Source organism: Myxine glutinosa, chromosome 8 (genome assembly GCF_964187855.1).
Source record: "Myxine glutinosa chromosome 8, kmMyxGlut1.1, whole genome shotgun sequence".
Classification (NCBI taxonomy): domain Eukaryota; kingdom Metazoa; phylum Chordata; class Myxini; order Myxiniformes; family Myxinidae; genus Myxine; species Myxine glutinosa.
The window spans coordinates 105,013,535-105,026,645 of record NC_136268.1 but is presented as its reverse complement, the minus strand read 5'-3'; the positions used below and the strand labels follow the sequence as shown (position 1 = coordinate 105,026,645).

The 13,111-nt window shown below is 44.3% G+C and overlaps 1 protein-coding gene across 1 annotated transcript in view; it reads right to left on the bottom strand.

The window, feature by feature from the left end:
* IMP3 (IMP U3 small nucleolar ribonucleoprotein 3) overlaps nt 1-10,177 on the bottom strand; it is a 49,529-nt gene extending 39,352 nt beyond the window's left edge. Inside the window, exons 1-3 of the mRNA XM_078783640.1 lie at nt 10,122-10,177; nt 5,545-5,769; nt 4,156-4,263 (exon numbers count right to left, since the gene is read on the bottom strand). Of these exons, the coding sequence (XP_078639766.1) occupies nt 4,156-4,263; nt 5,545-5,678 (242 nt within the window). The 5' untranslated portion in view covers nt 5,679-5,769; nt 10,122-10,177. The remainder of the gene's footprint in view (nt 1-4,155; nt 4,264-5,544; nt 5,770-10,121) is intronic.
* Nucleotides 10,178-13,111: the final 2,934 nt, after the last annotated feature.

The following is a 13,111-nucleotide window of genomic DNA, read 5'->3' as shown; positions in this document are numbered from 1 at the left end:
GGGATTGCTAACGGAATTGGGAAGAAGAAAGAAAGAAAATTTGTGGCTAAAAAATGAAGTTAATCGTGGCATACACCCTCTTTCTCAAAGAATGATGAAGACATTCTCCCGTGTAACTTGGAGATGAATGCTTACCTTCACCAAGGAAATTTATGTGACCATTTGCCTGGATCACACTGCAACATATGAAAGAAAGGCGATCACTTACTCTTGTTCGAAGACTTCGAACATTCACCACATCAGAAGTTGCAGGACAACGACATTTTACCTGCAACCTCTGTGAAATGCGGGGACATATGTTATTACTTCACCAACGTCCGGGGAACCAGCATGGAGCTGCAAAAAACGGCTGTGCCCTTGTCACAACAGCTGTGCACGATTCTGCTGGATTGCTCCTGGTAAGGACCATGAATGACCTGAACACCATGGTCCCAACATCATTGTGGATGCATCCGGCATCCCTGTTCCACATCTTGCTGGCCAATCAATGTCACACCAATACTTGCTGCCCACTCACAATAAGGGAGGAGGCAAGTCGACTACAACTGGGTGAAGGCCTTGTTCAGGAATTACTATGGTTTACAGCAAAAAGTGGCAAGAATGCTACAAGGAGAGCAGGGTCAGTCTATGACTCCGCAATGTTACCACAACAGCGAAATCCTACACGAAGTAGTGCAGGAGCTATGAAGACATTAGGAGAAAATGTTTCATACCTGGATTCAAACACAAGTGATCAGCCCTTCCTTTCAAACAAAGTCAACATTTGTGTGGAGGCAAACGTTTTTGCCAGATGGTGCAGATGCTTTACAAAACTTGAAAATGAAGTGAAATTGTTGTATCTTGGTGATGGTGAAGTGTTGTTTTGAAAATATATTTGTGATGCAAATGCAATAGATTGAACGATATGGAAGGAGTCAATGACCAACGAAATGTTTTGTGATTCTTGCAGGATGACGGTGTATGCCCAAGGGAATTTGATTACCAAAGTGATTGATTATTTACTTATACTTGTAATGATGTTTACTTGTAGTGATTGATTGTTTACTTATATTGATGTTTAGATTAATGGTTAATATAAACAAAAACAAAAAGATGAGGGAATTGTGGAAGTGTAATTCAGTGTAACTTATTAATTGGCACTGGTAACTTATTGGTTGACCTAGTAACAAAGCAGATGCATTTTACATGCAAACTCTGTGGGGGACGGGTTTGTAAATGAGTTAGGAATGTGTATGAACAATGTAATCTCTTGAAACACCTGGTCAAGGCCCCAGGCTAGAGCACCCCCCCCCTGCTGTGATTTCCATTTACACAGCAGGAGGGGAGCGAGCTGATGCCAGGACTCGGTGCGATGCATGACCTCGGGACATTAGCGGAGAGGAGATTAAGTCCAGCTTGGCGATATAAACGAGAGCAAACGTGGAGTGAGCAGGACTTGCTATCAGGAGCTCTGACCGACGGAACGGACGAGCATGGCGGAGGAACATCGGCCGAACGAGAAGGACCATGCGAAAAGAGTAAACCTGATCCATTATATTATGCGGTATTATTTGGTAAATGGAATGTAAAGTGAATAACCAGTTAATAAACCAGACCTTTTGTAAAACCTGTGTCCGACCACTGGCGTCTTGAGTCCCTTCAACACTTCCCTAACACCGGGAAAGACGAGACCGGGCGTGCCCGGGAGGTTCGGGCGTGCCTGGGAACAGCGAGTCCGGGCATGCCCAGGAGAGGTGCGTATGGGCCCGTCCGGACGAGCCCGGCATGGCGATCGCACCCTGGCCGCGTCCTGGCAGGTGCAAGGTGATTGTGTACATTCAGCGGGAACCGCTACACCTTGATCAATTTTGACTGCAAACTGCCGTTCGTCCAGTCAAAGTACTGAATTATTAATGGCAATATTGTGCTTGTCCGAGTCCACATGAGATTGTAAATCAATAGCACCTTTATTTGGCAAAGACGCACGTACCAACTCTTCATACCAAGCACTCGGTTCCCATTCTTTTCGACAACTTCGAAAACACGGGAATTTTGTCTTTATTTCTGCAGCGAATTTACACTTTTGTTTTGGCATTGCAAAGAAGAAAATCAAAAATGTATACGGTATAACGGTAGACTCAGAAAAGCCAATGAATCGCGGACTGAGTGCCACTGGACTCTCACTGCGAGGTTCAAACAGAAAGTGGACGCGTGATGTTTGAACACATCCACTATGCCATGACGAAGTAGTACACTAGTACAGACACACCAAGCTGCCCTGGTCCAAACACTACATAACCGCATTTTATCGCCGTAAGAAAATGTACAAAAATTGTTTAACCATTTAAATAAAGTTAAATAAAAGTATCCCAAATCTTAAATGGCAAAATCCCAGACATTAAAAAAACCCAGCCAGATGGATATTTAAGGACTGAAAACGAGGACATGTCCAGGAAAAACCGGACATATGGTAACCTATTTAACAGGTGTAGAAAAGATAATCGCTTTCGATGGGAGATGACCCTGAAATGATGGTGAACAGCTGTGTTGAAGACCAGTTCCCGGTTTCTAGAAACCCGGGTAAGCACTATGCTGTGGATAATCACCGATCCGGGGGATAAATTTTACCCACAGGATAAATTCTGTTGCTCAAAGCCTGGATAACTTTATCCGCTGGATAAATTTGTGATTTTTCCCGATAACTTTATCGAGCCTCCTCTGACCCGGATAACTCCTTATCTGTGGTTAGCGTCACGTACATAGGTTTGTCAAATATAAAATTGCAAACGATCCAGATTTGTTCGATATCTGAAAGACGAACGTTGAAAGGAAATTCCGCAAACGGGTTGATCTAATGCGTCATGTGTGGACATGCAAACGTTCCCAATGTTCAAAAGGGTCTCTTTCCATTTCCAGGAGTTACGTCGGTGCAGATGGCGTGGACGTGAAACAGGTCTGTATCCTGAGAGTTGATAAATGTACGACAATCGATTGCTGTCTGTCGAGTTACATTACACATTACGTGCACCATTACTGATTAACTTGCACCGCCGAGCGATAGTTGTCTCAAACTCGGTCGACCACACCTTTCTCTTCACATCATTCGTTAAGGTGTTGGAAAATTTACTCCTAATGAGATTTTATGATATTCTGCCACTTGACACAGGATATCCCATTTGGTTGGAGTAAAATTTACCTTCATCTTTTTGGTTTGACAGACTTCACCCGCCATGACTGTTTTGCAAGCGGACAAGACAATGCAATGTATTGCGGGACAGCATACGTCAATCAAAACTAACCACACCTGATGTAGCCCTTGCCCGGCGGATAGCTATCCCTCCTTTACCAGCCTTTGAACAACCATGAATTATCTGTTGGTTAGTTACCCATCAGGTAAGAAATTTAAGATTATACAAGAAAACTTATGTCGGGGTTAGATTATCCGAATTTCGACCAACCGGGCAAAAGAGGAAATAATTGGATCGAAGAGGGTGTGGAAGGCGATTCCATAGGCGAGAAAAGGGAGGAATAAAAGAGTGGAGGTGAGCAGTGGTTCTGGATTTAGGCAGTTTCACTAGGAGAAGGTTGCTGGTGGATTGCACGCATCCTGCAGATACCTGAGGGGGGGTCGGTGGGGTCAGATCACGAAGAGGGCAGAGGGTGCTTAAGCTCAATAACTAGGAATGAGAGCCGAAGGCACTCTTGGCAGTACAATCCGTCTATAATAGTCAGGATGCCAAAATGTTGACCCTGCAATGTTAACTACTGCGAACTTTTTTCACGGAAATGTGTTCTATATAGTTAGAAGAGTCAAATTAGCTTGGTTGCTACTTTTGTTATCCAAAACAAACCCCTAGAACCCAAATCCAAAATTCCTCCCCGTACTCAAACCCCTAGAAAGAGGTATTACACGACCCTCTAGGTCATCGAAATCAAAAGTTGAAAATTGGCCAACATCCAAGATAGCGGTGGCCGCCATCTTTAATTCTGAGAAATGCTCAACGTTGCACAAGTAGCAACCAAGCTAATTTGACTCTCCTATCTATATAGAACACATTTCCGTGAAAAAAGTTCGCAGTAGTTAACATTTCAGTGTCTCATAAAGGAAATATAAGGGTGGCAACTAGACTATAATAATCGTACATTTCCTGGCAAATCCACAAACTGCTCACTCACAGCTTCTCTAACAGGAGTGCAGTACATTCGCTTCTGAAAGTGTCCTTTGCGTCCATGTCTCGAATCTTCTCCACCAGGGTTCGAATGTCTCGGCTCAACTTGTTGTATCTGAACAGAACAACGAGAGTGGAGGTGAGCAGAACCAAACACGATTACAAGGAAGCACACACAGACTTGTGGCTCAGTGAACAAATTTCTTTAATAAACATACAAAGTGAAGCATTTATAATCAAATATATCACAGCAATGCTGGGGTGGGAGTCTCCTTCGGCATCACACAGGGGAGAGGATGAGGGGGGTCTCCTTCGGCATCACACAGGGGAGAGGATGAGGGGGGTCTCCTTCGGCATCACACAGGGGAAAGGATGAGGGGGGTCTCCTTCGGCATCACAAAGGGGAGAGGACCAGGGAGGGGGGGGGAAGAGGACCAGGGAGGGAGGGGGGGGGAAGAGGACCAGGGAGGGAGGGGGGGGGAAGAGGACCAGGGAGGGAGGGGGGGGGGAAGAGGACCAGGGAGGGAGGGGGGGGAAGAGGACCAGGGAGGGAGGGGGGGGGAAGAGGACCAGGGAGGGAGGGGGGGGGAAGAGGACCAGGGAGGGAGGGGGGGGGGGAAGAGGACCAGGGAGGGAGGGGGGGGGAAGAGGACCAGGGAGGGAGGGGGGGGGGAAGAGGACCAGGGAGGGAGGGGGGGAGAGGACCAGGGAGGGAGGGGGGGAGAGGACCAGGGAGGGAGGGGGGGAGAGGACCAGGGAGGGAGGGGGGGAGAGGACCAGGGAGGGAGGGGGGGAGAGGACCAGGGAGGGGGGGGAGAGGACCAGGGAGGGGGGGGGGAAGAGGACCAGGGAGGGGGGGGGGGAAGAGAGGTCTCCTTCGGCATCACACAGGGGAGAGGATGACGGGAGGATCTCCTTTGACATTAAAAAGGGAGGCGAGAACAAGGAGTGAGTGGAGATCTCCTTCGACATCACACGGGGGTAGAGGACGAGGGAGGTCTCCTATGATATAGCAATAGCATTGAAGGTGTAGGTGGGGAGGGGTGGAGGAGAGAGTGAGGGGGGAGGGGAGAGGGGAGAGGTAGGGGGGAAAGGGGGTAGGGGGTGAGGGGGGGAGGGAGAGGGAGAGGGGGAGGGGGAGGGGGAGGGGGAGCGGGAGGTGTAGGGGGGAGGAAGCGGGGGAGAGGGGTAGGGGAGAGAGGAGGGAGAGGATCTCCAAAGGTCTAGCACATGGAGCGTGGAGTCTCCTACGGGTATAGCACGGAGACGGAGGAAAAAGGGAGAGGGGGGGAGGGGGTAGGGGAAAGAATCCCCTAAGCAGTATGGCACGGGAGAGGTGGGGGTAGTCCCCAACTGCGTGGTACCATCAAGTGCTGCTGCTGCTGCTGGTACTCACACGGTGTAGTCCTCCCGTGAGACGTGGTACTTCCGCAGAACTCGCACCTCGTGCAGATTCCGATCGATACTCCAGTTCAAGAAATCTACTTTCTTCAGCAGCTTTTGCTCCGAAAACCGGAGCTTGCGTACCATCGTTACCTCTTGAGAACGTCACCGCCACTCCGCGGTGTACACACACGTGCACGCGCACGCACTTCCCTTCCGAGTTCCGGCTTTGTACACACTATCAAAACAGGTTAAATTAAAATTTGTTTCAGCACAATTCGCTCTTAAAACATACACAATATAATAATATACAATGTAATCTTGTAAACGCCATGAAGCCGCCGCTCGAGTTACCACGCATCAACACGAACACCACGTGATGTGTATTCACCACATTTCGTTCTCATGATAATTAATTTAATTAGTCTAGTAGGAAGACTAGGTCCCCCTGCACCCCCCGGAGATATACTTCTAATCAGTGTTTCTAGATTGGAAAAAATGTGTAGAAAATGACTAGCTATGGCCCCAAGCTGAAAAAATGTCCCACATACCATTTTTATGCAAATTACTGCTGCCATTATCAAAAAAACGATTTTTGACATATCTCAGCCAATATTGCAGATAATTGAAAAATGAAGGTGTCTAGACCCATGTTTTGAAGGGCATAGATCATGATAGAACTATTCATAACATGATTACATGTGTCTATGGTATACTAGTATGCTAATTAGTGCTGTAATTACAAAATAATCAGTTTTACAAATGATAAGGATACGTTAATACTGCAGATAACTTAACATGGTACATAAGGGGTCTAAACCCAGGTATTTTCAAGGTTAAATGTCAACAAGATGCTCCTGAGTCTTGCATAGGGGCGGGACATTGGCAGTAACATTGGTACCACTCAACTTTTCTTCCCACCATTGACTTTGTATTGCGAGAGATTTTCACTTGCTTATTTAAAGGTTTCTCACCCAGCCCACGTAAAATCTACCAACTCCTGCTGTTAACTCCCAAACATATTTTTTTATGTTATCCAATCACAGTGCAGAAATGACAGACTAGAGATCCAAATTAGTGCTGCTATAGCTGCCATTTTACATTTCCATCCATGTAACATGCGCGCTCGCGCGCTCGTATCAATTGGTAATGTCGCGCGCTCGTATCAATTGGTAACGTTGATGTTATTGAATACCTCAGTTGAAAGTTCAGTCTTCCATTCCATCTGTGTGTTGTTCTTGGTATTCATCCTCCAATCTAGCCAGGTAAGATGCTAACTATAATGTTACTCACACTCTTGACTTCAGTTTCTGCATGAAATCATAAACAGGCAGAATAACAGCTGAGCCAGCTAGCACCATGTTAGCTAACGTTAAAGCTAGCCTCATCTATGTACAGTATGTTCCTAATGTCGGTGTAACTTAAACTTTTGTTAATGCCAAACATGAGACATATCTGTTGACTTCTGTATATGAATTGAACCAGAAAGAGGCACGACAGCTGAGCTAGCTACAGTAACTTAGCACAATGTTTCATTGGCCTAGATAGCTAACGTTAGTGTGGAAGAATTTAGATGTTTTAGCTATTAGCACTTTTGATGCCACTAAACATGGTTTAGTCAGCTAAAAAGTACCCTAGTGTAGAACATGACTCAGAACCTCTGTTACCTCACTGAAAACTCAGAGCCTCCTTTCACAGGCACTTTTAACATCATTCGTGATTTCTTATTTGTCATTTAACAGTGATGGTAGACATCGACAGCAAGCATGCCCAAAAGAAAACGGAGTGTAGAACCTGCAGCCCAAAGCTCTCCTCCTACATGCATCCTTCATGTACCATCCATGTCTGATCATGGGGATTTCACGCCCCTCCGTAAAATTAAAGGATCTGCTTCAGAAAAACTGCAACTGCTTCAAAAGATCCGGGATAGACGTCTCAACCAACCGCATGACTCCCCATGTCGTATGCAATCAGTATGTGATCAGATCCCGGCAACTCTTCCTGATGACCTAGAAAGAGTAGGATATCACAGCAAGTGTTATAAGCACTTTGTCCGCCACTTTCATCGTCTGGGAGATGATACAGAACCAGGGCCATCAACCTCATCATGGCATCACTCTCCTCGTAAACCAGGAGGTTCTGCTGAACCCATCTTCCCGCCAGAGTGTATATTTTGTGAGAAAGTTGAGACCAAAGATGCTCATCGCAATACTGAGAGGCCTACAACCTTCCCATCCTTTAAAAACAAAGAAAATGCATGGGAGCAAATCGAAACACGGGCTGAGAAAATGGGTCTCTATCGACTCCATCGAAAGGTGAAAAACAAAGACCTCTTTGCATGTGAGGCCAAACACCATCCGTCATGTTTTAAAGCTTTCCGCACAGCATTCTACAACTATGAGCGTGCGATTCACAGAGCCGAAGCACCAAAGGAGCAGGCTTGCATGTCAGCCGCCCATGAAAAGGCATTCAACTCAGTACTGGAACACATTCAAACCCAGGTCATCCAGCAGAATAAAGTTCTACAGCTTTCTTCCTTGCGCTTGCTCTATGTCGAGGAACTGAAACTGAATGGATATGAGAACTCAAATTATCGGTCAGAGAAACTACTGAAACGCCTACAGAATGACCCAATCAAGGAGCATATCCACTTCACGAAGGTTGATCATGACAAATGTGATGTCATTTCTTTCTGGCTTGTGCACAGCTCAAACATAACAGTTTCCAATGCTCTCGCACGAGCATTCACACTCGGAAGCACAAACAAGAACCAAAATGTTGCCCTCCAACTTCGCCAGGGTATTCTACAGGCTTTCAGAGAGTGTAAAGACCAACCATGGCCACCAACAGCTGAAGACATGGAGCTCAATCCTGAAGACATCCTACCTCCAGACCTTGTCCGCTTTCTCAGCGTGCTAATGACTGGCAAGGAGGGCATCGAGACAGAAAAGGTGAAGCGTCTGGTCTTCTCCATTGGACAAGATCTGTGCCGTGCAGTGTCAGATGGAAAATGGAAGTTACCAAAGCACATTCTCCTCTGTGTGACTGTAAGGCACCTGTTCCGAAGCAAACAGCTCACCACAATACTACACAGGCTTGGACACTCTGAGAGCTACGATTTCGCCTTGGAGTTGGAAACTGCTCTCGCCAAGGTCCTGGATGAAGTCTCAACTTATCGTACACCACAAATTGTGACAGGAGAGGGCAACCTTGTATTCCACTGTGAGTGGGACAACTTGAATAAAACCACTACCAGTGTGCACGGCAGCAACATTGTAAACAGTGCTGGAGGAATCATGGTGCAGGAGGTCAAGCCCGGGTTCGAGAGCAGCAAGGTTGTTTCGAGTTCAGCGGAGAAGACTGCACCAGTGCCTTCAAAGGGAAGGGAAAAGTCGGGCCCTTGAAAAAGCTGGAGAAGAATCCCAGGTTTCACAGGGCATTCGGTGAACTGGGTGACAACTGGGATGCCAACCCTGAGGTGGAGAGGCAGTTAGAAAAATTCACCTGTGTGATGTACGGCCAGAGTCGCGAGTCATCAGTGGACATTGTCCGTGCCAAGCTGCTACGAAAAATGGTGGGAGAGGACAAGACCCTCACATCCAAGTCCAAGGTTGATCTGGCTCGCCTTCCTCCATGCCAGTCTGCCCTGAAGCCGCACATCCAGCGTGTGAACCACCGCGTAGCATTGTACAAAAGAGCCGATCAACCTATCATCGAAAAGCCAAAACCTTATGAGGAGCAAGGATGGATAAGGACTGATGAAGGACTGTTGAAACCAATGTGGTCCAGTGGTCCCATCCTACCAACCTCACTGGTGGATCTTCTGAACACAGGAGAGCACGAAGAGGAGGAGGAAGAGGAAGGAGAAGAAGAGTTTGACTCTGACGATTTCGATGAAAATGATGATGACTGACTCAGTGTAGAATCACTAATGCTAATGATGTTTATCTAAAACAAGCAAGAGAAGAGTGGTCACATTGAGTGCTAGGACTATTTTGACAGTTGTAATATTTAGAAAAATAAAACTTTGTGTTAACGTCTGTGTAGACGGACCTTAATATGAGTCTATTATTTCGTAAAACTGTGATTATTTTGTAAATAAAGCACTAATTAGCATACTAGTATACCATAGACACATGTAATCATGTTATGAATAGTTCTATCATGATCTATGCCCTTCAAAACATGGGTCTAGACACCTTCATTTTTCAATTATCTGCAATATTGGCTGAGATATGTCAAAAATCGTTTTTTTGATAATGGCAGCAGTAATTTGCATAAAAATGGTATGTGGGACATTTTTTCAGCTTGGGGCCATAGCTAGTCATTTTCTACACATTTTTTCCAATCTAGAAACACTGATTAGAAGTATATCTCCGGGGGGTGCAGGGGGACCTAGTCTTCCTACTAGACTAAATTCTGAATGAAACTTTGTTGCTAAACTTATGTAGCAGCCGCACATATCTGTCTTTCTTTTCGTAATAATTTTATCTTGCTTTTAAAGACTTGGGTTCCACTTCTTCAAGAAAATAAAACAATAATAGATCAAAATTACTGAATTATTGTACGCTTATACTTATAGTTCCCTACAAATAGCAAGAAAAGGGTGTCCCGCTGCGCGCCGTTTTACAGCACCGAGCTCGCAAGCCGCCAGGTAACGAAACACCTGTTGTAACCCTCCGCCTCAAAGACCACGCCCACCAAGTCGACTTGTTTCGCAATTCCCATTTGGTGACTTATGGGTCACGTCAGCCAATCGCATGCGTCCTCGCCTCCTTTAATTAGCATAGTGGGGTGGTGCTTGTATTAAATGGTACCCATTTGGATAAATTGATTATAACTCAATTAAAATGTCCGTTACCTCGAGGGAACAGTTTATAAAAAGGTACATACGGTATTGAGTTCGTAAAATGGTTCATATGCACTGCCTGCCTGCAGGTGTAGACATCTATCTGTGACGTTTCGCTCCAAAGAGAAATGTGTATCTCTTGTAAAGATATGAAAGGTCGACTCGTTTTACGTGTCCAGGTGATGCCGCTAACTCAGGTAGATACCACGTGATGTGTATGTGTACCACGTTCATAACCTGGTCCTTCATAACTTCATATCTGTCTTAAACACACTTTGGCGATTAGAACTACTATATGTTCATTGGCAGGTATTTCCCAACCCCGAAACGTAACGACAAACACGAAACTGTGATCCAAGTAGTGATTTGAAACGCACTGGGTCATTGAGGTTCATGTACAAACCAATTACCTTCGTGTACAAACCATTACCTTCGTGTACAAACAATTATACATTCGTGTACAAATAATTACCTTCATGTACAAACAATTACCTTCGTGTACAAACAATTATACCTTCGTGTACAAGCAATTACCTTCATGTACAAACAATTATCTTTGGGTACAAATCATTATACCTTCGTGTACAAACAATTACATTCGTGTACAAACAATTATACCTTCGTGTACAAACAATTACCTTCATGTACAAATCATTACCTTGGTGTACAAACAATTATACCTTCGTGTACAAAAATTATACCTTCGTGTACAAACAATTATACCTTCGTGTACAAACAATTACCTTCATGTACAAACAATTAATTACCTTCATGTACAAACAATTCCCCTCATATACAAGCCATTCCATTCATATACAAGCCATTCCCTTCATATACAAACAATTCCCCTCGTAAACGAACCATTCCCTTCATATACAAACCATTCCCATCATATACAAACCATTCCCTTCATATACAAACAATGCCATTAATATACAAACAATCCCCTTCAAATACAAAAACATCCCTTCATATACAAACCATTCCCTTCATATACAAACAATTCCATTCATACACAAACAATTCCATCCATACACAAACAATTCCCTTCATATACAAACAAATCCCTTCATATGCAAACCATTTCATTCATATACAAACAATTTCCATCATACACAAACAAATCCCTTCATATACAAACCACTTCATTCATATACAAACAATTCCCTTCATATACAAACAATTCCCTTCATATACAAACCACTTCATTCATACACAAACAATTCCATCCATACACAAACAATTCCCTTCATATACAAACAAATCCCTTCATATGCAAACCATTTCATTCATATACAAACAATTTCCATCATACACAAACAAATCCCTTCATATACAAACCATTTCATTCATATACAAACAATTTCCATCATACACAAACAAATCCCTTCATATACAAACCACTTCATTCATATACAAACAATTCCCTTCATATACAAACAAATCCCTTCATATACAAACCATTTCATTCATATACAAACAATTCCCTTCATATACAAACAAATCCCTTCATATACAAACCATTTCATTCCTATACAAACAATTCCATCCATATACAAACAAATCCCTTCATATACAAACCACTTCATTCATATACAAACAATTCCCTTCATATACAAACCACTTCATTCATATACAAACCATTTCATTCATATACAAACAATTCCCTTCATATACAAACAAATCCCTTCATATACAAACAATTCCATTCCTATACAAACAAATCCCTTCATATACAAACAAATCCCTTCATATACAAACAATTCCATTCCTATACAAACAATTCCATCCATATACAAACAAATCCCTTCATATACAAACCATTCCCTTCATATACAAACCATTTCATTCATACACAAACAATTCCCTTCATATGCAAACAAATCCCTTCATATACAAACAATTCCCATCATTTTTTAATTTTTTTTATTTTTTGTATACAGAATCGAGGCTCGTGAAAGAGCTAACATTTATCACAAAAAAAAATCAAACAGACAACCAAATAAATAAAAAGAGGGAGCGGTAGACAAAATGGGGAGAGAAGGGGAAGCACACAAACACAACATTTGAGAGCAGGGACAGCGGGAGATGTGTGGGAGGGAGAGGGCTTGGGGGGAGGAGGCGTGGGAAGGGGGAGGAGGGTAGGAGAAGTATAAAACACAAGGACACCAAGGACTTCCAGGAAAGAAGTTGGTATTTCAAAAAGTGGAATTGGGGTGAAATTAGCGGGGGTAGAAAAGATCAAGGTTTTGGATTGGGGAAGATAAGAGATGGTGGTGAACAGCCGTTTTAAAGACCTGGAGGGAGGAGTGGGATTGAAGAGAGTGAGGGAGTTTGTTCCAGAGGCGGGAGAAAACAGCAATGAAGGAGTGAAGGTGAGCAGAAAGTCTTGATTTTGGCAGTTTAACCATAAGAGGGTTGCAGGCAGATCTTGTGCGACCTGTAGGAATATTTGGGGGACAGAGCCCAGAGAGAGAGCTGGGGGAGCAAGGCCGGAGAGGAGTCGGTAGAAGACGGAAAGACCACCAACCTGCCTGCGGTGAGTAAGTGAAAGGCCCTCGGAGATAGCGTCATCGCGGGAGATTCCAATGATTCTGAACGCTTTGGTTTCAACAGCAGCATGAAGACGAGCTAGGTGTGAGGCAGGAGCACCAGCCCAGAGGGGAGAGCAGTACTCCATTGAGCTGCGGATGAAAGCCTTGTATGTGGTGGGGATCTCAGGTGTGCCAAG